The sequence below is a fragment of the Brassica napus genome, chromosome C8 (genome assembly GCF_020379485.1).
Source record: "Brassica napus cultivar Da-Ae chromosome C8, Da-Ae, whole genome shotgun sequence".
Classification (NCBI taxonomy): Eukaryota; Viridiplantae; Streptophyta; class Magnoliopsida; order Brassicales; family Brassicaceae; genus Brassica; species Brassica napus.
Window position 1 is genome coordinate 26,870,983 of NC_063451.1, and position 25,919 is coordinate 26,896,901.

General features: G+C 40.2%; 7 protein-coding genes across 11 annotated transcripts; 4 read left to right on the forward strand and 3 right to left on the reverse strand.

Moving 5' to 3' along the window:
• On the forward strand, positions 1 to 2,099 carry LOC106413871 (putative lactoylglutathione lyase). 2 transcript variants are annotated; one of them, XM_013854607.3, is made up of 9 exons: positions 1 to 146; positions 390 to 491; positions 578 to 702; positions 791 to 855; positions 934 to 1,146; positions 1,235 to 1,282; positions 1,372 to 1,479; positions 1,578 to 1,730; positions 1,841 to 2,099. In XM_013854607.3, the coding sequence occupies exons 2-9, from the start codon at positions 394 to 396 to the stop codon at positions 1,880 to 1,882; spliced, it is 852 nt and encodes a 283-aa protein (XP_013710061.1). In that variant the 5' UTR covers positions 1 to 146; positions 390 to 393; the 3' UTR covers positions 1,883 to 2,099.
• A 188-nt stretch (positions 2,100 to 2,287) lies between these two features.
• Positions 2,288 to 4,972, forward strand: LOC106413869 (aminomethyltransferase, mitochondrial). Its single transcript, XM_013854605.3, has 5 exons — positions 2,288 to 2,369; positions 2,789 to 2,848; positions 3,201 to 3,782; positions 3,852 to 3,970; positions 4,287 to 4,972. The coding sequence occupies exons 3-5, from the start codon at positions 3,219 to 3,221 to the stop codon at positions 4,831 to 4,833; spliced, it is 1,230 nt and encodes a 409-aa protein (XP_013710059.1). The 5' UTR covers positions 2,288 to 2,369; positions 2,789 to 2,848; positions 3,201 to 3,218; the 3' UTR covers positions 4,834 to 4,972.
• LOC106413867 (dihydrolipoyllysine-residue succinyltransferase component of 2-oxoglutarate dehydrogenase complex 2, mitochondrial) lies at positions 4,928 to 8,242 on the reverse strand. Of its 2 annotated transcripts, none has more exons than XM_013854604.3 (14): positions 7,738 to 8,242; positions 7,568 to 7,642; positions 7,343 to 7,406; positions 7,214 to 7,244; positions 7,058 to 7,119; positions 6,890 to 6,964; positions 6,718 to 6,773; positions 6,594 to 6,638; positions 6,231 to 6,518; positions 6,052 to 6,146; positions 5,817 to 5,907; positions 5,629 to 5,739; positions 5,357 to 5,551; positions 4,928 to 5,265 (listed from the first exon to the last, which is right to left on the reverse strand). In XM_013854604.3, the coding sequence occupies exons 1-14, from the start codon at positions 7,801 to 7,803 to the stop codon at positions 5,074 to 5,076; spliced, it is 1,446 nt and encodes a 481-aa protein (XP_013710058.1). In that variant the 5' UTR covers positions 7,804 to 8,242; the 3' UTR covers positions 4,928 to 5,073. The 2 variants fall into 2 exon arrangements, with proteins under 2 accessions (XP_013710058.1, XP_013710057.1); XM_013854603.3 differs by having other exon boundaries at positions 7,058 to 7,122.
• Positions 8,175 to 10,762, forward strand: LOC106413865 (serine--tRNA ligase, chloroplastic/mitochondrial). 3 transcript variants are annotated; one of them, XM_022703242.2, is made up of 10 exons: positions 8,175 to 8,396; positions 8,494 to 8,642; positions 8,895 to 8,988; positions 9,065 to 9,213; positions 9,299 to 9,391; positions 9,464 to 9,643; positions 9,735 to 9,901; positions 9,973 to 10,107; positions 10,178 to 10,271; positions 10,346 to 10,762. In XM_022703242.2, the coding sequence occupies exons 1-10, from the start codon at positions 8,198 to 8,200 to the stop codon at positions 10,619 to 10,621; spliced, it is 1,536 nt and encodes a 511-aa protein (XP_022558963.1). In that variant the 5' UTR covers positions 8,175 to 8,197; the 3' UTR covers positions 10,622 to 10,762. The 3 variants fall into 3 exon arrangements, with proteins under 3 accessions (XP_022558963.1, XP_048622319.1, XP_048622318.1); XM_048766362.1 differs by having other exon boundaries at positions 8,243 to 8,396; positions 8,480 to 8,642; positions 8,888 to 8,988; XM_048766361.1 differs by having other exon boundaries at positions 8,249 to 8,396; positions 8,480 to 8,642.
• Positions 10,754 to 13,347, reverse strand: LOC106413866 (GPI mannosyltransferase 2-like). Its single transcript, XM_013854602.3, has 8 exons — positions 12,766 to 13,347; positions 12,588 to 12,693; positions 12,424 to 12,516; positions 12,140 to 12,335; positions 11,866 to 12,047; positions 11,534 to 11,763; positions 11,274 to 11,452; positions 10,754 to 11,165 (listed from the first exon to the last, which is right to left on the reverse strand). Exons 1-8 carry the CDS (start codon positions 13,112 to 13,114, stop codon positions 11,001 to 11,003), a joined length of 1,500 nt encoding a protein of 499 aa, XP_013710056.1. The 5' UTR covers positions 13,115 to 13,347; the 3' UTR covers positions 10,754 to 11,000.
• A 320-nt stretch (positions 13,348 to 13,667) lies between these two features.
• On the forward strand, positions 13,668 to 15,462 carry LOC106411905 (25.3 kDa vesicle transport protein). The gene is made up of 6 exons (XM_013852764.3): positions 13,668 to 13,867; positions 14,053 to 14,276; positions 14,511 to 14,671; positions 14,763 to 14,909; positions 15,018 to 15,094; positions 15,233 to 15,462. Exons 2-6 carry the CDS (start codon positions 14,089 to 14,091, stop codon positions 15,314 to 15,316), a joined length of 657 nt encoding a protein of 218 aa, XP_013708218.1. The 5' UTR covers positions 13,668 to 13,867; positions 14,053 to 14,088; the 3' UTR covers positions 15,317 to 15,462.
• An 800-nt stretch (positions 15,463 to 16,262) lies between these two features.
• On the reverse strand, positions 16,263 to 20,128 carry LOC106415178 (aspartic proteinase A1-like). Its single transcript, XM_013855816.3, has 14 exons — positions 19,899 to 20,128; positions 18,853 to 19,208; positions 18,708 to 18,768; positions 18,493 to 18,587; positions 18,289 to 18,401; positions 18,038 to 18,206; positions 17,914 to 17,953; positions 17,726 to 17,790; positions 17,527 to 17,640; positions 17,354 to 17,418; positions 17,111 to 17,267; positions 16,880 to 16,999; positions 16,701 to 16,789; positions 16,263 to 16,612 (listed from the first exon to the last, which is right to left on the reverse strand). Exons 2-14 carry the CDS (start codon positions 19,201 to 19,203, stop codon positions 16,528 to 16,530), a joined length of 1,524 nt encoding a protein of 507 aa, XP_013711270.1. The 5' UTR covers positions 19,204 to 19,208; positions 19,899 to 20,128; the 3' UTR covers positions 16,263 to 16,527.
• Between the last annotated feature and the right edge of the window lie 5,791 nt (positions 20,129 to 25,919).

The window sequence follows — 25,919 nt, forward strand, 5'->3', positions numbered from 1 at the left end:
AGGCAGTAACCCGATAAGTAATCACTCACTTGATAGTTTTCTTTATTATAAGTACAGTGACGGACTTTGCTTTCTGTCTACAGAAAATTATCAAAGCCCAGTGGTGTGTGTGTGTATCTGACTCCGTTTCGCTCATCTTCTATCAGGTGAGTAACTGTCGCAGATGATCTCGTTCCTACGTTTCGATGATCGTACTCTCGTTGATTAAACATTCGAGGGTTGATTCTCATTCAGAATCATATATTTTGAATGAATCTGGGTTAATTGTGGATCGTCGTTCGATTGATCTTATGGGTTTCATGGGATCTCATTGTTCTGTGTTACGGTGATGATGATCATTGAGAAAACTGTTTAAAGTTTGGATCTTTATCTCTCTTCTTTTTTTGTAGAAAAATGGCAGAAAATGCTGATTTGGTGGAGTGGCCAAAGAAGGATAAGCGTCGTTTTCTCCATGTTGTGTACCGCGTTGGTGATCTTGATCGCACTATCCAGTATCTCTCTTTCCTTTACTCTGTTTCATTCATACACTATTGTGTTATTCATTCTATATAATAACAGGAATTGTTTTCTTGAATAGGTTTTACACAGAGTGCTTTGGCATGAAGGTGTTGAGGAAAAGAGATGTCCCTGAGGAGAAGTACTCTAATGCTTTCCTTGGGTTTGGTCCTGAAACCTCCAACTTCGTTGTCGAGCTCACTTACAGTATATGCCTCTTATCTCTCTTGTCTACACAAAAGTGATATTACTTGGGTTCTTTTATCAGAATCTAACATGTTTTTGATGTTTACAGATTATGGTGTTAGCTCATATGACATTGGAACTGGATTTGGGCATTTCGCTATTTCAACTCAAGATGTAAGTCGTGCTCATGCTTTGATTTTTTAGATTTCTAGGATCAGTCGGTCCCTGAATGTGTGGAGAGTTTGGTTTCAGGTTTCTAAGATGGTTGAGGCGGTTCGTGCCAAGGGTGGAAATGTCACCAGAGAGCCTGGTCCGGTCAAAGGTGGAGGCAGTGTCATTGCCTTTGTCAAGGACCCTGATGGTTACACTTTTGAGCTTATCCAGAGAGGTCCAACTCCTGAACCTCTCTGTCAAGTCATGCTTCGTGTTGGTGATCTTGACCGCGCCATCAAGTTCTATGAAAAGGTAATGACACTCCTTGTATAAGGCAATGAACATTGCTGTTTTCTAGAAAGCTTCTTGCTTTTATATCTCACTTTTAGAATCCATGCAGGCCCTTGGGATGAGACTCTTGAGAAGGATCGAGAGACCTGAATACAAGGTGAACTAATCAGTGATACTTCTCAGACAAGTAGTTTACCCTTTTGAGATACGTTGCGACTCTTAACGAATTTTTGTTTAATGAAACAGTACACCATAGGCATGATGGGATATGCTGAGGAATATGAGTCGATAGTTTTGGAGCTGACCTATAACTACGGCGTGACTGAGTACACAAAGGGCAACGCATATGCACAGGTACCGGCTTAAGACTATTGCTACTGTTTATGTTGTCTTTAAACGGTTTGTGCTCTTTCTTTTGATCGTTAACATTTGGTCTTAAATGTAATTCTCAGATTGCAATAGGCACGGATGATGTGTACAAAAGCGCTGAAGTAGTGAAGATAGTCAACCAAGAGCTAGGAGGAAAGATCACTAGAGAAGCCGGACCTCTTCCTGGACTCGGCACCAAGATTGTCTCATTCCTCGATCCAGATGGCTGGAAAACAGTAAGTAACTGCGCATTTGAGAGATGGATGAATCTGGTGACTGTATTAAAGATTCTACTTAGCTTCATTTTGGTTTTGCTAAGAGGTTTGTTTGGTGGTTAAAATGACAGGTTCTGGTAGACAATGAAGATTTTCTGAAGGAACTGGAATGAGGAAGAGTAATGATGATGGTGATGATCACAGACAAAACCATAATAATAATAAAATGTGATCTTATGAAGTAGAAGGAAGACTTAGTTCTTAATCTAAATAAGATGTTGCAGTGTGTGTCGTGTTTCTATGTGCTCGTTCCTTTTGTCTTTGAGCTAAACTCTGTTACGTGCCTGAATAAATATATTTCCACCACCTGGTTTAGGTGTTTTCCGGTTATGGATGGTTTAGTAGAATTCAAAATTTCTGTACCAAATTGGTTTACTCGATTGAAGACGGGTTACAATGGATAAAATGCCAAAGTAAAAGAATGTCTACAAGACTACAACTCCCAAGAAAGTTGTATCACAAAAGAGTACAAAGATATGGTGCAAAGGTCTCGTGGAGGTCGTTGTTTGAAATCATCTCAGAAAGTAAAGGATATGGAGAAAGCATATCAAGTGGTTCACCACCATCGCTAAAAAAAAAAAAAGACAAGGCGTGGCAGAGGTGGTGGGCACTGCTCTTCATCTTCCCATGCTATTTCTTTTATATTCTGTTTTTGAAAAAGTATGTTGTGTTGTGGTTTGCTATGCAATTTGTTTCTCTACTCAACTTTTAACTCGATGGCTGAACCAATCTCTTGCATCTTTCTAGTCTTTAACAGCAAGCCTTTGAAAGAAAAAAAAAAATAGTACAAAGATCAAACATTTCCTCTTTTTGCAATATGTTTATTTTGAATTTACAAAACTGTAAAAGAAGAAGATAAAGATAGAACATACACTTACCACTCAATGGGGATGTGGTTGCTTTGGATGATGTTGCCTCCACCACCAACCCCATTCTTTTTCCCATATTTTAAATCTAATTCAATTTTTGAACTTTTAATCCCAAAAATATAAAAGCCGTTTTATTTATTTGTTTATTAGCGAATCATCAAGTAGGAATCTGGAAGAAGCTCCAGAGGCAAACACAAAGTCTCAATCTTTGTAAGATTTCTCCACGACCCTTTTCATTTCTACCTCTCGAGTTTATGTTTTCATTCACAGAATCGCCGATTATTATGATTTCAGACAACATTTGTTAATGAAAGTTCAATCTCATTACTAATACTGAGTTCCCAGATTGTTTTTCAGATGTTACATAATGAATCTGAATCTTATAGATAAGGCTTTATGGATTCAAAGTATTCACCTTTTTGTCAATGAGATTTAAAGTGTTCTCCTTTTTTCATTCATAGCACAAGAGTTTGAGCAATTTTATCTCTCTCTGGATGAAATGCTTAATATAAAGATTCATTAATGTGATTCTGATTATACTTGGATCAAACTGTGTATATAGGTTGAGGAGGAGGAGGAGATGAGAGGAGGGAGTCTATGGCAGCTAGGCCAATCCATAACCCGTCGTCTTGCTCAATCCGACAAGAAACCTCTGTCACCACGCCGCTACTTCGCCTCCGGCGCTGACCTTAAAAAAACCGCCCTTTACGACTTCCACGTCGCCCACGGCGGAAAGATGGTTCCTTTCGCCGGTTGGAGCATGCCGATTCAGTACAAAGACTCCATCATCGACTCGACTGTTAACTGCAGGGTCAACGGGAGTTTGTTCGATGTTGCCCACATGTGTGGTTTGAGCCTCAAGGGCAAAGACTGTGTTCCTTTCCTCGAGACGCTCGTGGTTGCTGACGTGGCTGGTTTGGCTCCTGGAACGGGGAGCTTGACTGTGTTCACGAATGAGAAGGGTGGTGCTATTGATGACTCGGTGATTACTAAAGTGACTGATGAGCATATCTACTTGGTGGTGAATGCTGGTTGTAGGGATAAGGATTTGGCTCATATTGAAGAGCACATGAAGGCTTTTAAATCCAAAGGAGGTGATGTCTCTTGGCATATCCATGATGAGAGATCTCTTCTCGCCCTTCAGGTTTGGCTATATTGATTTGAACCAAAAGATTGTTGTAGTACAATGTGATATTGAACCTTTGCATTGTAGGGTCCTTTGGCTGCTCCGGTGCTTCAACACCTGACTAAAGAAGACTTGAGCAAGCTTTACTTTGGACAGTTCCAGATCCTGGACATTAATGGTTCCACCTGCTTCCTTACTAGGACCGGGTAAAAACTCATCTTTCACTGTCAGCTTTGACACTAATGTTATTGTAAAAACCCGTCCCGTAGACCCAGGTTGGGCCTGCAAAGCATAACCCTCCCACAAGACGAGTTATCAATCGGTGATAACTCATCTTGTGGGAGGGTTGTTAAAGTCTTGGGTTCGAGGAATACCAAACGTAAAATAATCTACCTGGGGAGCTTAGGGATTAGAGTCAGGGCCAGTCTAGATCCCACGGGGCGGGTTGCTACAGTATCTTCTTGTTTCTTTGGTTCAAGTAGACAATAGTTCAAGAAGAAGAGTCTGTTTTTGCATTTTCAGGTATACTGGTGAAGATGGTTTTGAGATCTCGGTTCCATCCGAGCACGCAGTTGATTTAGCCAAAGCAATCCTGGAGAAGTCCGAGGGAAAAGTAAGGCTCACGGGTCTAGGAGCAAGAGACAGTCTCAGGCTAGAAGCAGGGCTTTGTCTATACGGCAACGACATGGAGCAACACATTACTCCTGTTGAAGCTGGACTCACATGGGCCATAGGGAAGCGTAGAAGAGCCGACGGAGGGTTTCTTGGCGCTGATGTAATCCTCAAGCAGCTTCAAGATGGACCTACTATCAGAAGAGTTGGATTCTTCTCTTCGGGACCACCAGCAAGGTCGCATAGCGAGGTCCATGATGAGAATGGTAACAAGATTGGAGAGATCACGAGTGGTGGGTTTAGCCCCAACCTGAAGAAGAACGTAGCTATGGGGTATGTGAAGTCAGGTCAGCACAAGAATGGGACTAAAGTCAAGATCTTGGTCCGTGGGAAACCTTATGAAGGTAACATCACCAAGATGCCGTTCGTTGCCACCAAATACTACAAGCCATCATAATGTGTGTGTCCTCTTCTTCTATGACCTCTGTCTCTTGCTTATGTTAAATGACTTCTGTTTCCTTTGAAGTGTACGTTCTTTTGCCAAGAGGGCATTGCTTATTTCACTCTTATTGAAATAAATCTTTTAACACATAAAACATATACAAGTTCTTGGTTAAGCAAGCAAGCAAGGAACATGGTTGTGATAGAAAGATAACTTCTTTTGGATTAACACATGGACAGTTTCATAGAATCCGGTCTAGATGTCGAGAAGAAGCCTGCGTGGATCCTCAACGACGTCTTTGATGCGACGGAGGAACAGAACGGCCTCTCTACCATCTATCAGACGGTGGTCATAAGTCAATGCAATGTACATCATTGGCCTTGACATTACTTCTCCTCCCACAACCATTGGGCGGTTCACTATAGAGTGCATCCCAAGAATAGCTGACTGTAAACGTTACAGTAGAAGTCAGTGGATTGTTGACTCACATAGCATTGAATCAGATGTAAGAAAATGATGAGTGGGAGAAGGTTCAAACCTGAGGAGGGTTTATGATAGGAGTACTCAAAAGGCTACCATAAACACCACCATTAGAGATGGTGAATGTGCCTCCAGCCATTTCATCGATGGAAATTGTTCCAGCTGTTGCTTTCTTAGCAAGTCTATTGATCTCTTTCTCAATCTCAGCAAAGTTCATCTGCTCTACGTTTCGAAGCACTGGAACAACGAGTCCCTATATAAGCACACATTGGAATCAGTTTGAAGTTCAGATTCAGTATAGAGTTATACATGATGAGATGAAGATCATACCTTTGGTGTACCAACAGCAATGCTGATGTCGACGTAATCTCTGTAGATAATGTCTTCTCCATCTATAACAGCATTCACTACAGGTTGATTTTGGAGTGCGCTGATGGCTCCCTGCAACAAGAAAACTATCATTCTCTGGAAGATACAAACACAATGATTTGATGATGGGGGAGTAGTGAAGTTTATACCTTTATAAAACCTGACATCAATCCTAGTTTGACACCGTGCTTTTCAAGAAAAGCGTCTTTGTACTCTGAACGTAATTTCATCAGATTTGTCCTGATTCAGGGAAGTTAAAAATGTTGAGGTAAAATTCAGAAACATGAAAGTGACAAGAAGACCACTGATGTGATGAGATGAGAGAGAAGGCTGTTTCTTGTTTAGATTGCTACTATAAAGCACAATGAATAATCAAAAACTCACATGTCTACTTCATTGAACGTAGTCAGTAACGCAAAGGTGTTCTGAGAGTCCTTCAATCGTGTAGCAACACGTTTCCTGAGTCTTGTCATAGGAACCTGCAAGTCCAAAGTCAAAAAGACAAAAACTACTCATATCGCAAGTAGAAGATTTTCTAAATCAAGCATACAAACTCCTAATACCCTTCTTTCCCGGTCCTTTGGAGGAAGTTGAGGTTCTCTTGGTGACGCCCCTGAAGCAGGTGGAGGAGGAGGAGGAGGAGCTCTAGGCTTCTCTTTTGGAGGTGAAGTTTCCACTTTTGGTGAAGGAGGAGATTCTGCTACAGGTTTTGGCTTCTCTTCTTTTTTCTCTGGTTTAGACTCCTCAGGCTTCTTCTCTGAATCTTCAACCTTAGTTGCAGCTCCACTAGATTTAGAAATCACTGCTATTTTGAAACCAGGCTCCACTGTATCACCTTCTTTTGCAACAATCTGCGAAAAAGGAGATGATGTCAATGCAGCAACAATCTTGAAAAAAAATTACTTTCAATCTGATATATACTCTACCTTCTCAATAGTTCCAGCAGTAGGACTAGAAACATCGATTGTAACCTGTTTAATAAAACCATTAGTGACATTGACTAAGCTTCAAGAGCAGAGAGAAAAGAAAGAACGCAACCAATAATAACACCTTATCAGTCTCTATCTGTGCAATGGGCTCATCAGCTTCCACACGGTCTCCCGGTTCTGTTCCCAGTAAATAGAGGTTTTACATAGATAATGTTGATTCAATTTCTCTTATCTCCAGGCTCCAGCCAATGAAAAATTCCTAGATATGAAAGGTTAAATAAGCTTGTACTTACTCTTCAAGATAGTGGCTAAAGTGCCATCAGAAATAGATTCTCCCATGTATGGAACAACAGCATCCACAGACCCACCTTCCATCACCAAAAATGAATTTATTCATCAATAATCGAACCACATCACTTACACTGATATGGACTGAAACTGAAACCAAGAGTGTATCATACCTTCATCCGAGGAAAACAACCTAATACTAGTGTTGAATGTTTGGATGCATGGCAGAGTTACCCTGCTAATAGACAATCAAAGCAATATCATAAAACAGTTATAGCTAGTCACAACAAAATAAAAAACATGGCTTAAAATGCAACAACATAACCCACCTCATAATTGCGTTTGAGCTCAAACTGGAACCTATAAATCAAAAAAAAAAAAAAAAAAAAAAAAAAGAGAGATCAAACAAGTAATGTGAATGTGTCTTAGTGTATCATATAATCACCAAGGAGTAGTACCTAGATAAGAAGGAAGACTGACGGCGTTCACCACCACCCGTGATCCTCTTACGAAAACTGAAGTCTGTATTCAATGTAAAAGATGGCTTTACCATCACGATGAAAATGAAATAATCCAAGAATATATCTATTGATCATCTTACAACAGCATATTCAAAGTTAATTCCTTTCAAACACAAACTCAACTGCCAAAAGTATATAAAGACATGGACTTTAAGCATCTACCTCTTTCGAAAGAGCTCCATAGTAGCGAGGATGAGATGCCTTAGCACTCGTACTCTTCCACGACTTTCCTATAATCTGAAAAAAAAAACAACAGACTGATCCTTTCAAAACAAACAAAATAAAACGAATTTTTTTTTTGGGATAGAGAGATGAAACGTGTGGAAACTCACCGAAGAAAAATAAGAGGAGTTACAGCCATTAACAACCTTCCTTCGAACGATCGACCAAATCGCCATTGCTTCTTTCAGCTCTCAAGGAAGAAGAAGAAGCCAGAAACAGACAGACAGTGACAAAAAAAAAAAGGCAAAGAAAAGAAACACGTCAGCGTTTCATCAGACACACACTCAAGGATGTAGTAAACACGTGGCAAGTCAAACGGTAGCAAGTAGACCTTGCCGTAGCTGATTAAAACAAAATAGCCTCCGAAACGACACCGTTTTATTAATCAAGGTGGCAAGTTAATCAGGTAAGACCTTCGCGAGCTGAGTGAAGCCCTCCGTTGACACGTCACTTCGCCGACGTGCCTTCGTCATCACTTAAAACGACAGCGTTTCAGTATCGTCCTGTAATGAACCAGATTATAAAACTGAACCAGTCGTCGTCAGTGTCTTCTCTTTCTCAGCTCCGGCGATGGGTTTACACACACTAAGACTCGCCACCGTTCCTTTGACCTTCACTACTTCCCGCCTCTTCCTCAACCCATCTCCAACCCTAGCCTTCTTTTCCCGCCACGTTCAACCGCGCAAGCCTTCTTTCCTGCTCAGAGCATTCTCCAATTCCACCGCAGTACAAGACACTCCACTCACGCAGACTTCTTCGGATTCCTCTGGTATTATTACCTCTCTCTCTCTCTCTCTCTTACCTCTTCAAACTGTCTTTTGAAACGTGACTGATTCTTTTTACGGTTGCGAGGTTTTACTTTTTAGCTGCGAGGACTCAGTGGAAGGCTGCCATTGACTTTAAATGGATAAGGGATAACAAGGAAGCAGTCGAGATCAATATCAAGAACCGAAACTCCAATGCTGATTTGGAAGCTGTGCTCCAGCTTTACGAGAACATGGTCACTCTCCAGAAGGTTATCTAATACTCTACTCTTCTCTGTTCCCTTGTTAGCAATTAGCTCAATTCAAATTTGGAATCTTTAGTAATGGGAACATGTAAAGAGTCAGCTCCTTTGAGGAATAACACATTGTTGGCAGTTAGCACAATTCAAATTTGGGATTTTTAGTAATGGAAACATGTAAAGTCAGCTCCTTTTAGGAAGAACTCATTGTTACTATACATTTTCTTCTCTCGGTTCGGCTAATGAAACGCTTGCAGATAGCAGGAAGTTGAGGGGATTCGTGAGGAGAGGAACAACGTTGCCAAGAAGATGAAAGGGAAGCTTGAACCTTCAGAACGTGAGAGACTCGTGGAAGAAGGTAAACGAGGGATGTTCCATTTTGTTTGTCGGTCTGTGTTCTTTGTTGAAGATTAAAGGGAGTGTTTTGCCTTCAGGTAAGAATCTTAAAGAAAGTCTTGTGACTCTGGAAGAAGACCTAATGAAACTTCAAGATGAGCTTCAACATGTGGCGCGGTCTATACCAAATATGACTCACCCTGATGTTCCTGTGGGAGGAGAGGATTCATCGGCTATTAGAAATGAGGTAGTTTAGTTTGGTCATAACTCCATGAACTGTTGCATTTGACTGTGGCATTTTCCTTTCTAAAAAGATACATGATTCTTTCTAGGTTGGTAGTCCACGTGAGTTTAGTTTCCCAATCAAAGATCATCTTCAGCTTGGGAAGGATCTAGATCTCATGGACTTTGACTCTGCTGCAGAGGTATACGCTTTGTCTATTTAAAGGGCTAAGATCTCATCAAAGTAATGCCTTCTTGCTTTAACATTCTTTCAGGTAAGTGGTTCAAAGTTTTTCTATTTGAAGAATGAGGCAGTGTTATTGGAGATGGCACTTCTTAATTGGACACTATCAGAAGTCATGAAGAAAGGTTTTACTCCCCTAACAACCCCTGAAATTGTGAGATCATCTATCGTTGAGAAATGCGGTTTCCAACCTCGTGGAGATAACACTCAGGTTTCTGCACTACTTATGTGTGTTGATCTGTTTGATAAGCCGATGTGTTTGTATTTGTTTGCCAATCAAGCTTCCATTCTTCTGTTTATAGGTTTATTCTATAGACGGAACTGATCAATGTCTCATTGGTACCGCTGAAATTCCTGTGGGAGGAATACACATGGATTCAATTCTACTTGAATCAGCATTACCTTTGAAGTACATAGCGTTCTCTCATTGCTTCCGTACTGAAGCTGGTGCAGCCGGCGCCGCCGCAAAGTGAGTTAGTTTATCTGATGCATCTTCTTGGCTCTTATTATACTCAATAGATTCTCTCCATTTTCGAGCAGGGGTCTTTACCGAGTCCATCAGTTCAGCAAGGCGGAAATGTTTGTCTTGTGCAGACCTGAAGATAGTGAGTCCTTCCACAACGAACTCATTCAAATTGAAGAAGACTTGTTCACTTCTCTAGGACTACATTTCAAGTAAGAAACTGAACTGAAAACTCTATGTTCTGTCTGCCACTGGACTTTTTGTCTAACTCTGTCTTTGCAGAACATTGGATATGGCCACAGCGGATTTAGGCGCTCCAGCTTACCGCAAGTTTGACATTGAAGCATGGATGCCTGGTTTAGGACGATTTGGCGAGGTGAATAAAAAAACAAACTCTAATCTGAATCTTAGTTTCTTCTTTGAGCTTGCTTGTTTTAACTTCTGTGGTAGATATCGAGTGCATCAAACTGCACTGATTACCAAAGCAGGAGACTAGGAATCCGTTTCCGCCCATCTGAACCGCTTCAGACTGGTTCTAAGAAGGGCAAAGCGAATCTTCCGTCTACTAAGTTTGTGCACACTCTAAATGCAACGGCGTGTGCTGTCCCAAGGATGATGGTGTGTTTGCTGGAGAATTACCAGCAAGAAGATGGATCCGTGGTGGTCCCTGAGACTCTTAGGCCTTTCATGGGAGGCATTGAAGTCATTAAACCCAAACTTAGATAGTTTTTTGAATGGCTATCTCTATGAAGTCTTGTTGTAACTCATGATCTCTTGTGTTCTTTTATTCATTTTCATAATATTTGATTGCACACTGAATATTTATCTTCATTTCACAATATGTTCATAATGGAACTGTTGCTTCAATGTCAAATCTATTATAAAACAGCCAAAAGATACATATCTGTCTTACCACATGAGACTACAGTGAGCACATAGCCGAGGAAAAAACTAATTCTAGTGGGCTAAAATTTGCAGAAACAACAAAACCGGTTGGTTCTCTGCATTTACATGACTCAAGAGTCAAGAGACCGTTGGCAAAGGTAAACCAACGTCTTGATACTCTGATGGAACAACCAAAGATGCTGAGATAACCAGCTTGAAATCAAGTGAATGGATAAAAGTTTGAGAAGAGAAGAGATCCAAGAAGGATATAGGCAGCACAATATGACCACATCAAGTATCCCCATTTACTATGTTTAGGAGATGAAATCAAATGAGACGCAAACCAGTAAAGAGGAGGGCTCGCTGACAAGAACCGTGTTGCAACCTGCAATAATCACAACACACACATGAGGACAGTGAACAACTATCTCACTAAAACCTTGCTATCATATTAACTTCTTTGCATTATGTTTATGATATTAAGGATTGTAACCTGAACATGCATGATGAAGAACGCCGTGGCTGCCATTAAACCCAAATGTACGACAAATGGGAAAACATCAGCTGAAAAGTATCCTGATGCTTCTGGCGAGTTGGATTTCTCAGCTGCATTGTTGGTGACAGTCACATCCTTCTTTTTGCTCGGTTTTCTCTGCCTAATGTCACTCTTTCCTACTCAGGAAAATAGAGAGGATGATCCAACAGAGTGTTCAGCTTTGAAACTACTAGATCACATAACGAAGAAGAAGATACCTTCATTTGATGAAGTTATAACATCTGGTTCAAGTACATCCTTCAGAGAATAAAGCCTTGCAGAAGAACTCTTCTCTTTCTCAGTAGCTTGAAAGCCCAGCGAAGTGAAGAGCTCAGGCCGAGTCTTCATGTAACTTACAATAGAACACACAGCTAGAGACAGAATAGGGGATGCAAGCAGAAAGTTTGGGAGCTGCTTAAACTGAAAGTACCTAAGGAACCCTACTCCCCTGTTACAAATCCATATCAACAAGAAAACCAAAGGCTCAAAAATCAAATAGATGAAAGAAAAACTTGCAAGAACAAGAAAATGGCTATTGTTCAAAACTTACCAGTAATGACTTTGAATGAAGTTGTAAAGCAAAGGTACCTTTGCTTTGCACCAAGGCCTCAATTCATCATCCAGCTTATGTCCATGACATATGTTATAGTATCCATACGCTTGAAATGCGACGAAAGGAAGACAAATGCACACGCATCGAATAAATCCAGTAATTAAAACCTGCACAGACAACTAGATAGAGAAACAAATCATTCAGAGATGACATGATAGACTAGCTTGATACCATAACTTGTGAAACTTGAATGAAGTTATGTATAACTCACACAAACGCGCCTTCTCAAGTATAAAGCTTCATAAGCTCGATGCATAGTTTGGAAACAGATATAACCAGCATTGAGGATTCCATTGGACCTTGCACAGCCAGAGAGAGCAAACCAGAGAACAGCTACATTGCTGGCGCCAGATAACAAGTGGTACACGCCTCCAATTGAAAACAAAGCATACAGACTTTCTGAATATCTGAAAGTTAAAATGGAAACAGTCCAATCCTCATCAGTTAGTTACCATTTTTATAAGATTGAAGAGATCATTGCTTGAATGCACTTACATTGACGAATAGAATATAGACGCTGGATTGAAACAGAAGATAACTGAAGCTCTGAATGAAGCTTCAGTGTCCTTCAAGATAATAACTGAAACCCTGTTAGCAAAGACTCATGTAAGACATTTCTAATAGGAACTCAAAACTGTTGATGAATGTAAAAGAAGTACCTGAAGAGATAGATAGCAGCAAGTACGAAGGCTAAGTTGGTGACAACGTAACCAGACAACACCATCACAGCTCGGAGACCAATCAACGGAACCAAAGGCGCAAAAACTGAATCAGAACAAACAAATTTTCTCATCAGTGAGAACTCGAAGAGATTCAAAACGAATCAGAAAACGTTACCTGTGCGAGAGAGAAGGGAGATGAAGAAGGGAAGAAGAGGCAAGAAGGCGTAAATCTGCTCATACTCGTACCCACACTCCGTGATCCGGAGGAAGTAAACGCTGTCCCAGACTACGCTGTTCTCAAGCGTCTTCGAGAGTGGATTAGCTACTAGCAACGGAGGAGAGTCTTCGGGGACGTCTCTGTGACGCAGGCAAGGAGGGTTGAGTGCGGCGGATGTATCGTACGGTTGGAGGAAGCTCCGCCATAGAATGGTTAAGAAGAGGACGAGTAGACGCGAGACGACGGCGTATTTGATCAAGATGCTTTCTTTCCTTGATTTCGAGCTTGGCTCCATGGCTTTGGCCATTGATTAAAGTGATCTTCTTGCAGACAGACGCAAAGCAGTGAACTTTAGTGATTCTCCGACAGTAATGGAGATCCAGCAGACATGGAAGACAAATCGAACTGAATCAATTAAAGGAATGTATCGATTTATTATCTCGTATCTGAGGAGACAGAGCATGAGTCGAAGGAAAATGATGGAGACAACAACCGGCGACAGATTGTAGTAAAAAGGTTTGACGATTTGTGATTTTGAGCACGAATTGGAGTTAGTTTCAAACCCGAAAGAGGTTTCATGAACCGGCCGGTTTAATCATAAGAGTATGTCGCTAGTTTTAAAGCCGAAAATTTCCGGTTTTATTCGGGTCACAAAGGCTTGGGTTTTTTTCTAATACCGGAGGCAGCGATCGATTCGGTCCGGTTTCAAAATATCTTGGACCAGAAAAAGCTTTATTACAAACGCTTGAAACGTTATGCGTTAGGAGCTTCGTCCAAACACAAACGTAGCGTTTTGTGAAGCTAGATCAAACGCGCCACGTCACTGAAGACATGTCAATAAAACGCGTCACAAGCCCAGTGATCACATCATGTCACTAAAAAAACGCAGAACGTAGATCGTCATAAATAAACATTTCAAACAACAAAAAATATTAATTAATAAATAATAAATCACCCCCTTGATAAACCCTTTATTAAAAAAAACATTTTAATTTATCTTTCCTTGGATCATCGTCTTCCTCCAGGTTCTCAGATCCTCAAATCGAGAAGAACAATTCAGGTTAGCTCAAACCGATCTTCAACTGTGTAAATTTTCGATTTTTACAAGGATTGCTTCCGTTTCGGATCGAAAGTTTGGATTTTTATCTCAGATCTTTCGAATTTGATCTGAATGCTTAGCTCAATTGCCTCTCTTTACATTTAGATTCATATTCTTACTTTTGGAAATTTTATTGATAATTGCAGTGAGGTTGTTGTTGGAGAAGGAGGAGTAAGGCTAAGATGGTGAAGATGACATTGATAGCTCGTGTCACTGACGGGTTGCCTCTAGCTGAGGGACTTGACGATGGGCGTGACTTGCCAGATTCCGACATGTATAAGCAACAGGTCAAGGCTCTCTTTAAGAATCTCTCCAGAGGTCATAACGAAGCTTCGAGAATGTCTGTTGAGACTGGCCCCTATATTTTCCAGTATCCTTTAACATCTCTTACTTACTTATTGATTGATAGATTTCATGTTTTAATGTTTGATTAAGAGTAGTTGCATCTGTTACGTCTTTTGAACTATACTATCATTGCTTTTTGGCAGCCTCGTAAACTATGACATCATGACATATCTCAAGACTCTTGCATTGTTATTGACATGTTTATATCTTGAAAGAAAGAACCATGTATCTATGCTCTTCCTTGACCAGTGAACTTTAGTTACATAATAGAAGGACGTGTTTGCTACTTGACAATGTGTGACCGCTCTTACCCTAAGAAACTGGCGTTCCAGTACCTGGAAGACCTTAAAAATGAGTTTGAACGTGTCAATGGACCTAACATTGAAACAGCTGCTCGACCTTATGCCTTTATTAAGTTTGGTATGTGTGTACTGTAGATTCTCTTATGTATTCTCATGGAAACATAGCTTCCTTGGTTTCTCACTCTCTCTTTTTTTTTTTGTTGTTGTAGATACTTTCATTCAGAAAACGAAGAAACTGTACCAAGACACTCGTACGCAACGGAATATTGCTAAGCTGAATGACGAACTCTATGAGGTCCATCAAATAATGACGAGGAATGTGCAGGAAGTCCTAGGTGTTGGTGAAAAGCTAGACCGTAAGCAACTCTATCTATGAGGTTCATTCATTACGGTTTTTCGAATCAGGAGAACAGAGCAATATGCTAATCATGTACTGTTTCCTCTTCTTGTTTTTGTTAATGCAGAGGTGAGCGAAATGTCGAGCCGGCTAACATCTGAATCTCGTATATATGCTGACAAGGCTAAAGATTTGAACCGTCAGGTTAGTATATGATTGTACACAATGCAACATTGGTCACACGTTAACGTTATGAGATGCTCTCGTTTCTTATGATCATGTTTTAGTTTATAGCTCAAGTTTGTTGCATATGGTTCTGAAACATTTGGTTTGGTGAACCAGGCTTTGATCAGGAAGTGGGCACCAGTTGCCATCGTGCTTGGGGTCGTGTTCCTTCTTTTCTGGGTCAAGAACAAGCTATGGTAAGAAAGTGGCTAGACTTCTCCGGACATATTCCTTCTTTCAAAGCGAAACTATGACACACATTTTGTACTTCTGTAGTATGCAAATTTTATGAAACTATCACTTTTGAAACCTTGATTTTCAATTCATCATGTCCTTCAAATCAAAAACTAAACTCAAAACTGTTTTGGTTTCATTACATATTCCTACCTGAAATGATATACACAGCTACTCAAAACTAGAGAAGTTTAACGTCTATGTAGTCTCAAGTGTAGTTTAAAATCTTGTGGACTTGCCAAACCTAATGTTGAAGTATTCTTCAACTCATCTGAAAGCTGCAGTGCCCTCTCAAAATCTCCCGACTTCTTCAGACAATCGATCAACGCTCTGTAGATATAAACCGATGGTCGAATACCCCTCTGTTTCATCTCATCGAAAAGCCTAAACTACTACTCCTTTCCGTTCTCTGACCGACCCAAACTGTCTCGAACCTACAAGCTTTCCTCAACCCGTTTAACACAGTGTTTGTATGTAATGATGTTAAGGGATACATCGCAATCTTCGGTGTTAATGAAGGCTCTAGCGAGGTTGAGATAAATTCATAATTTTTTGTTATTGATATGGTGCTTAATTTTATCCGGAAGCTTGGGTTTAGTTGTCACTTCTTGTAAGCATGGAAGATGATGGGGACAGAGATTAGAGAATGCAAAGCAAAGATAGGTTTTGCTGCTTCGTGATTTGAATGTTGTTAGCTTGATGAGTAGAATTGATCCGTTCTTTTAGCTTTGTCGTAATGATCCTTCTGCTACGGTAACTATACATACTGTGCCTTATGGACGTGATTCCCACTAAACCCAAATGTATTTGGTGCTAAAAGACGTTTTCACAAATCACAATACCACTAACTCCTCGCGAAGTCTCTGCTTATGACAATTGCTAATCACAAAGCATAATAAAACAAAGGTAGAGGTGGCTCCAAAGACAGAATTTTTATCTAAAAAGTTTTCACCATCGAACTTGAGTAGCAGAAATATTTACAAAGCCAATGCCTTCAAAACTACAAAGGCCTTCTTTTTTTTTATGTCATTAGGAAACCCATTAAAAAGATAAAAAGTAGCTCTGCACCACCATTTCTACCACGACTCAGTCTTTAACACAAACCCTTCCAGAAACATACAAACAGAGACAGATTGTTCACATAAAGCCAACTAACAACCATACGCCCAACCGTGTGTTTAGGCTGCTTCTGCAAATCCAACCTGTGCTTTTCCAAAGTCAAACACGGTGTGGTATTTGCCCATGAATACATCTCCCAAGATCCTGTTACATTTTACCACCATGCTTCAGGTTAGAAAGAGAAAGAAAGAAATAGAAGAACTTGTGCTGCAGTGTAGAACCAATTATTTACCAGAGAGGTCCACGTGGTGGTGCAACGTCGAGTGCAATAAAGCCACTGATGCACTGTGCTGCAGCGCCCTCACCAACCTTCAGAACATACTGTTCACACCACAACATCATCAAGAGGTTAGAATGGGGATACTATTCAGGTGACAACTACGAGATTATAAATCATGTTCTCAATCATACCTCATGTGGAGCAAGATCAAAGACTTTGCCCCCAATGGTGAGCGAAACAGTGGGCATGGTCGAGAGTTGTGCACAGTCCACGGCAGACTCTCCCATTGGGCTGGGAATACGCTCGCATAGCTGTTCACAAAGAAAAAAAAAAGCAACAGTAGCAAATGAACAGGATCAGAACAAGAATGGTTCAACAGATTTATTAATAAAAAATACTGCAAGAGAGGCTTGTTGTTGTACCTCGTTGACGTAGTCCAATATGCGTTCCTGAGTCATGTTCTGCCTCAACTGGCTCTGAATCCAAACAACTGCCATCTCACATGCAGAACACGCGGCATCTCCAACACCGTTAGACAATTTGGCGTTTTCCTTGTCCACCACAGACTCAATGCCCATACTAAACGATAAATAAGAACTATAGTAAGCAATCTCCTCAAAGAATAAAGCTTCTCTATATCATAAACGAACCCACTGGAAATTTACCTGACACCACGTTTACCATCGAATGTGCACAGACCAATCTGCGAGCAGATTTTCTTCGGCTGGGTCTGCAATCGGAAACGGGAACAGTGAGTTAATTTCATTTACATAGCAAGAGTGTCAACATATTATTTGTCACACTAGATTTTATTAGCTAGACAATCACGCATACTTACTTCAGACAAAAGCAGATCCAAGATGGTCTGCCCGTACTGATCTACGACAGTCTTGCACTGCTGGCTAGCAACTCCAGATGCTCCAATAGCATGGTTTATCATGGTGATTATAGTCTACGCAGACAAAAAAAAAAAAGAGTGTATTACTACCAATACGACACTTTAGAAACCATTAGAACTCCTTCAGATTCTTGCTTACTGTTGGACCCGCAAGCAGAGATGTTCCAGAATCTGCTATAGCAGAGCAGCCGCTTTCGCAGTATCCTGTATAACAAAAACTAAACATTAAATCCAGTCTTTGCCAGTAAACATAAAAAGTAAAACATTTTCAAATTTGTTAGGAACAGCTATATATTATACAGAAAAAGGATAGTACTGTTAACATACCAGTGGGTGCACCGCCAATGAGAACATCACCCATATCAAACTATACACACACACAAGGCTTGAGTTAGACCATTGGAAGACGTTTACGAGAAACCAAGACAAGAAAATAATATAAATAAGACACCTGCCAGTAACCCTTTTGTGTCACAGGGACGTAAGTATGCTGTCCCTTGAAATGTTTTGGGTCAACACCTCCAAACACAAGTTCACCACCTTCTTCATCCTCAGCGTTACGGTTAAGCCAAAATGAAAACACCGGCTCCTTGATGAGGCCTTGCTTGAGCATGTTGTACCTGTAAAAACAAGACATTTTGGCATGAGATCAACACTACAAGAATGTAGTAAACTCAACCCAATCAAGAGAAGAAAGCATACCAAACAGGAGCGGCATTTCCAACAGAGATCTCTTGGAATCCAAGACCAAGGATACCATCAAACTTAGCTACAACAAATGTCAAACCAGGCTCCTTGGTTGCCTCGATAAACTCCTGATAAGATAGACAATGTTAAGGAGGAAGAACAACGATGTAGAATAAATGAGTGGTAAGAGTTTTGAGTACTGTGAGATAGATAGTTTACCTGATCCTTGACAACTAAGTCGCCAACCGTGACAGCATCATTACTAAAGAAACCAGCAATAGCCCCAGTTCCGTAATGAATTGCGGCGGATTTTCCTGCACCAAAGACAAGAAACAGACATCATTATAAACAAATCCCAAATTTTGATAATACAGAAACATAGTAAAGACTGCATAACTAATTCAGGATTAAAGAGAGAGAGAGAGAGAACAAACCATTCTTCTCATATGTGCTTGACCGCGACGACTTGTATTTGGGATGTAAGAGACACGCAATCTACACAGCGGACAGAACAAAATTAATTATCTTCTCAAATGTATCTCGACCACAACAAGCAATTATAGACCAAATGTTGCTTACCGAGAAATAGCATTTGGATGATGGCACCCAGAGGTTAGAACTTCCGGTATCAAACACCACGGTGAACTTCTGCGGTGGAGTACCAATAGCGATCTCACCGTAGTACTGAGCGTCCAAGTAATTCTTCAGCGTGACAATGTCAGCATCGCCCGAGTCTCCAAGGTTGTAAGCTCTCGGGGGATTTTCTTGGTGGGAACCAAACGCACGTGCAGCAAGACCGCCTTTGGGATCCAACTTGAGTTTCTTCAGGCCGACTCTGAAGGTCCCATCATTGCGCTCAGCAGAGGCAGAAAGAAACAGCAGGAACGACACAACGAGTGACACAGCAACCGTTCTTGAGTATATTCCCATTTCACCTATTCATTGAGAACCAAAAAGTAAGTTAGGCAACCATGTTTAAAATACCAAAAACGTCAACAAGAATCTATATAAAAAAATAATAATTATATTGAATGAATAGACTTTTATTTGGTCGGTTCAAACAGATAAAGATTGACAAGGTAACACGCATTAAAAAATGCTCTAACTATCATCTTTACTAGCAACCAAGCAAACACTAGCGTGGAAGATATAAATAAAATAAAATAAAAAACTTTATTGACTTTGCAAATGATAAAGACGTTTATTGAAATCAACGTTTTTATTTTGTACGCTATACAAAAATTGCTACTCTCACGATTACAACAAAGCCATAACCAGCATCCCAAAAAAGGAAAGATCCTTCAATCTGACAAAGAATTATAAAAGGAAACAATCCTAATTGCATTATAACTGAAGGATTCACAAGAAACTTGAAATGGTAACAATCGATTACACGATGATACGATGCACAGTACGATTGCATGATCAAACTCAGTCAAAAGCATCACACCGATCGAGCAAGACTACTACCGAAAACCAAAATTAACAACGAATCTACTAATCAGACTATATACCAATAATACTGTTCAGAGCCGGATATAGCTAATAGCAAGAGAATCGAAGACATGCGATAACGAAGATGACTATAATACAAGAGAATCGATGGATTTCGAAGGAGAACTCACCGAAGCTATGGCACGAGAATCTCAGGAAATCGAGGGGAAATGAATTACGATGAAGAATGAAACGAGGAGAGGTGGTGGTTACATTTATTGAAGAAGAAAAGATGACTGTGACGAGAGAACACGCTAAATTAACAGGGCTGTGCCGTAAATAAACAATGACAGCGGGGCCCACTGATGTAATCGCGTCAAAAGAAAAAGAAAGAGATATTTCTTGAAGAACCAGTTTTCTATTCTGGCCGTTGGATTAAAGATATAATGAACGATCAGATATTTGCCGTTGACGAATGGATAGGAAAGGCCTAAACGTAGCAAGTATTAAATTAGCGTTACGATCACGTGCTTACGAATTTAGAGTGGACTACCTGTTCTTCCAGAATCTTAGCCGTTGATTGAGATGACTAACGTGTCGACTCGAAGTGTTTTCTTGCTGTAATCTGCTCTAAAGCCCAATTAAAATAGGACTTATGTTTATATTGGGCCTGTTGGAAGCCCAATTACCGTTTCTAAATTATTCATTTAAATAGTAGAGCAACCTAAAATAAATTAACATGCGAAGATTGATTCTTAACCTCCATAACAAGACATTCTAAGCTTACTCAACACTTCACACCACTAAACTATAGTCTCTTAATTAAGGATCAGCCCTAAATAATGTCTCCACTTCACTCTTACTACATGTTCTTTTCCATTCTCATGATCATCCTTCTTCAATCATCACCAATAATGTACAAGCAATGCACATTAACATACTATTTTTAGAACAACAAGAGTAATCAAAATTGACATGATGAAAAAGTTTAGTAAGCTGAGCATACCAAAATACAAAAGAGCAGAACAATGAGAAACATACACATCCTCAACCAGTTGGGGAAACAAAACAAAAAAATTGACACACCATTGCAAAGGTCCAGTAAAATTATAAAATCTCACACGATATACAAAATGAAGATATCATGTAAATGTATCTTCTTATTGACCCCACAGACACAACAACAATAGAGAGACCTCGGAAATTTCTCCATCCATCGCTCATCTTTTCTCTCAGTTTTTCGAATTTGAATTATGGAGCTAAACAATCACTTGCAAACGCAAACGCAAGGAAGACGAAGAAGAAAGAAAATGCTCTCTTTCTCTCTCTTCAATTGGGCTTTAACTTAATTTCGTTTGGGGCGTACCAATACCCTTTACATCGTCGGTTATTATTATTTTTTTTAACACTTTATTTCATTGAATTTGATTATAATGTATTACATCATAGAAGAATGACAAAATGATAAAGAGAAATTAATGGTATTTCCTCACCGAAACTGGTGAACACAAACATCGCAGATGCCACATTAGCCATCACAAACTGGTCTTATTTCAAATTGAGGTAGATTAGGTGTTTCCGATCCCACAATAGCAGACGGACTTCTAATACCTTTAACGAAAACATGAAAATAATTATCATCGTCTAAATAAGTCTCCTTCTTTACTGCCTTTATCAAATTTGTACACATTAGCTTCAGCTAAAATATTGTACAAGCTTGAAATGCAAAATGAAAATCAGATGGATAGTATGGATTGATCGATCAGATCCACTCTCACTGCCGCAAAATCACATACCCGAAGAGACAATGGAGACAAAAACAATCCCATAATGAAACTAGATCCAACTCCTCACAAGAGAAAAATGATGAAAGCACTAGAATACTACTTTAAATAAAAGCAGCACGTAGCAATAACTTATCATAAGGACAAAATCCAAAACGTAAACTAAAGTCGGAGCGCATGAGCTAGTCATAAGCAAACCCGTTGCTAAAAGGCATACGCTTCAACATCACTGCTATGAAGAGACCAACACCTCAAACAGGTCATATGAATCAAAAACCAACCCTTTAGATCCGCCTTGAATCCATGTACGAAGACCACAAGAGCAAGTCTCACTGAAAGAAAGTGAGCAACCCACACCACCAGACAAAAAGAGAAGCAAAGACAGCAACAATGGCAAGAAACCAGAGATGATAGAGACAAACTAAAGTTCCACGACTAATCAAAGACTGTCGATGAAACCACACCACAAAACACTGAGATCCGAGAAAGAAAGGCAGGTGAACAAGCTAGAGAGGAAGAAGAGCCTCTCCGGTGCCGGCGAGGACCGCTAGGCACAAGAGAAACTGCAAGAAAGTTGGGAGGCAGTTATTATTATTATTATTAAGGCTCTTGTGTTCTATTTGTAAATCCCTCATTTGCCACTAACTCTTTGTTTAGTCTCTGTGTTTGATGATAGGAGTTTCAAGGCTCCTAATCAAATGTTATAATATAAAGGATGTCAAACCATTTCTAAGTGATTCTAAAGCAAAGGGAATGCAAGACCATGCTTAATCTAAGTGCTACCAGTTTTTGAGATGTTTGTAAACTAGATTACTACCTAAAATGCAATAAAGGGCAAAGCTTTCTTTCTTATAAGAAGAGAGAACTCATGGGCTATGGGAATTGATCTTGGGTGATCAAGATTCAACCTAAAGGTGTCAACTTTTAACCAATCTATATCTTCCTTAGGCCTAGACACAATACTAAACAAACTCTATCCCTAGATGAATGCTCATTTACCTAGATAACTCAAGCATCAAATTCCTTTGGTTGAATGTTACCTAAGTAATCATTAATCTCAAGTCTACTAGCCATCTTAACACCTTTAACAACAAATCCCTTTGGCAAGGATGTTAAAAGCTTAGGAGAGTTGGTTCAGGCATTTCATCAAACACCTTCCGGGTATGAAATGCCTAGAGCTCAACTTTAGAGAGGCCAACTCTAAAATTGCATTAAAAGCCCTCTACTAGCAAGGAATAAGATTGATCTATCCCTAAACACCTTAGATCTAGCTTAATCACCCTTAATCTCCCTAACCCATGAATCCAAAAATGACTACTCACTACTCTCCATGATGAGCCCAAGAATCAAAGATGATTTGGTGCTAAACATGATAAGAGATCAAGAAAAATCAAGCAATCACAAGAGAGAAAAATTCAAGATAAGATCTTTTTCCTAAAAGTTCTTTTGTGATTTGATAGAAAACAAGATAACCCCCAACATTAGGTTTAGAGAGTATTTATGTGACTTTTGAAACCTAATGGGCTTGCTTATCAAAAGCCCAAATAAAACATAAGTTTTCGACATAAGATAAAACGCGGCGCGGGTACACTAGGTCGCTCCCATAGGTCGCTCCGCAGAACTTGCTTCACCTCTCCAAAATCCCGCGCGGGTTGATGACGTCGCTCCAGAGGTCGCTCTGCATCTGGCGCGGGTACACTAGGTCGCTCCCATAGGTCGCTCCGCAGAACTTGCTTCACCTCTCCAAAACCCCGCGCGGGTGCGTGACGTCGCTCCAAGAGGTCGCTCCAAATCATGAAAGTCGTCGACAAGAAGTTGGGCTTGGAGCGGGTGTATCACCTCGGTGCAAGACGTCGCGCCAACTTCGACTCTTCTGGAGCGGGTGCCGCATGTCGCTCCCGTACCCCGCTCTGGTGCTTTGCTCGTCTAAACAGCATTTCCCACTCCCTTTTTGATCCCAAATGCTTCTAAGTACCTCTAAGAACTCCAATGGAAACTCCACAACCTGATAAAGACTTATGCAATGCAAAAGGAGACTAAAACGCGTGATTCCTAATCTAGATTATCAAAACATGCAAGAAATAGAAAGTTAAAACAATGTAATTATGCAAGATATCAACTCCCCCAAACTTGTATCTTACTTGTCCTCAAGTGACCTTGTAAGAACTCATAAGAGAGAGAGGTTGAAGGTGGGAACTCATAGCCAAAAGTAACACTTCCTAGCACTCAACTTAACATCCTAAAGAAACATAACAAATAGCATGAGCATTCTCCTTATTATACTCTAGCTTCTCTAGGCCTATCCATACTCTTTTTCCTCTACTCAAGTTGCAATACTCTTTACCAACAAGTCCTTTCAATCAGCTCTCACATTGATTCGCGCACACACACACAAGGTGGAGTCTCACAAATTGGCACATGATCTCAATCATTTGGCTAGGTATGCAATGGTCTAATATGAATGAAGAGATGGGTTCAAATGTTTTTATTTAAGGGTGGTTATCACTCAAAACAAGGAGCTTGATCATTATGCAAAATTTATCTAAGATTAGAAGCAACTCATGCATACATAGATTCATTCTCATCATTCTACCCTATTTTGTTGTAAATGATCACAAGTTCTACCCTCTTTATCATCATCTCAAAATCAATCTAAACCCCCTCACATCACTCACCAATGTACAACTCTCTTTTCTTTTCATTTGACCCACTCGCTAGGGATTTTAATTCACTTTCCACAAGTTCTAACCTTTTTTTTCATTTCCTTCCCCAACTTCTTTTTGATTTTTTTTTTTTTTTTTTAAGGGGAAGGTTCTTTGTTACATAATCTAAGGTTTCTTATTATTATTATTATTATTTTTTTTTTTTATATATATATCCCTAGGAGCTTCATTTTCATATATCTCATCTTTCTCACTCTCCAAACCCAAGATATTGAAATTTAAAACACACAAACCCCTCTCACATCCCCAAATGCTAACTCATTGTGCTAGCAAGAGATGAGAATAAACCTATGTCGCCTCCAATACTCTCAAGATTTTGCACATGACAAGCTATCAAAAGAGGCCTCACTCATGCAATTAAATGTTTGGTCTCAAGGAATGGTTAGGGTTTTAGGGTAAGGAGTGCCATTTGGGTTAACAAAGATAGGTATGAAGGAATAAGATAACCCAAATGTGTATGAGATCCATGATCAAGTACGCAAATGCCCATATGCAAGAGAAATTAAGTTCATTCAAGCCAAGTTTAGATTGGAGCTGATCTTAAGAACAATGCTAACATCAAGCAAGCAAACAAGTTTCAAGAAGAGTTTTCAAGGCTCGAAGCGTGCAAGGTTTTCAAGAGACGCTTAAGCTACTTGATATGTTTAACTAGGGTGTCATTTTGAGTTCTAGACAAGGGTTCTTTGCAAGGCATTTTAAATCATTGTTCCCAATGCAAGTGAATGCAACCTATATGCTCTAGACTCAATCTTAAAAGTGCAAGTGATGCAACTACATGTTTCTTTTTGTGTTTTTTTTTTTTTTTTTTTTGCATATATATATGTACAATGCAATGCATGAGACTCAAATCATCAAAGAAAACATATTAAATACTTGATGCCTCCCCCAAACTTAGTTCACACAGTCTCTGTGTTAGGAAGTTGGAGGAGATACCGAAAACAATTGCGAAGAAAAACTGGTATATACAATGGAAAGGTAGTGGAGTACCTGTCTAAGCGTTCGGGAAGAAACCCGAGTCCCCATATCCGGAGTCATTCGGGAAGGTAGTGTAGTATTCTTGGGGCTCGCTGGCAACTTCCTCGTTGTCGGTTTCAGCATCGGTTGAGGCAAGGGAAGGAGACTTATTCCCGGAGTTGGATTTATGAGCTTGGGGGTTTCGTGCCAGACGCAAGAGCTGGCGGGTAGTAAGGGGAGGTCCAAGGTCCAAGGAAGGGTTAGTGACAGGGTCATAGGGCTGAGGTTGAGGAACTGAGGTATCTCTAGTAACAAAGTCTTCAGAACTACATCCTCCTATTCCTCCTCTAACCAAAAGATCAGCCACCTTCTTCATGAATTGAGCTGAAGCTTCAGCTTGCTTCTTTACTGTCTTTTTAAGTTCCTTGTACTTGGTCTTTAGTTTGAAGATTGTCCTGTCCTGAGCCTTGTTCCATCTTTGAAGCTTGTCAATGTGCTCATGAGCTTCACGGAGAGGGCCATGGGGTAAGGCTGTTGAGCTCTGAGTAAAGTGGTAGCGAGGTGGACCATAGAGGGGGGTAGCAAATCCGTCTTGTGTAGCATCACTTGTTCCAGTCATTACATTACCTCTCGCTCCACCTCTCCTTCTCGTAGGAACAGTCACAGGATCTATAGGGCCGAGAGGTCCAAAGAGCTCTGATTCATCTATGTCGAAGTGAGTGATCCCCGGCCTTTCTATGTTTGTGAGTCT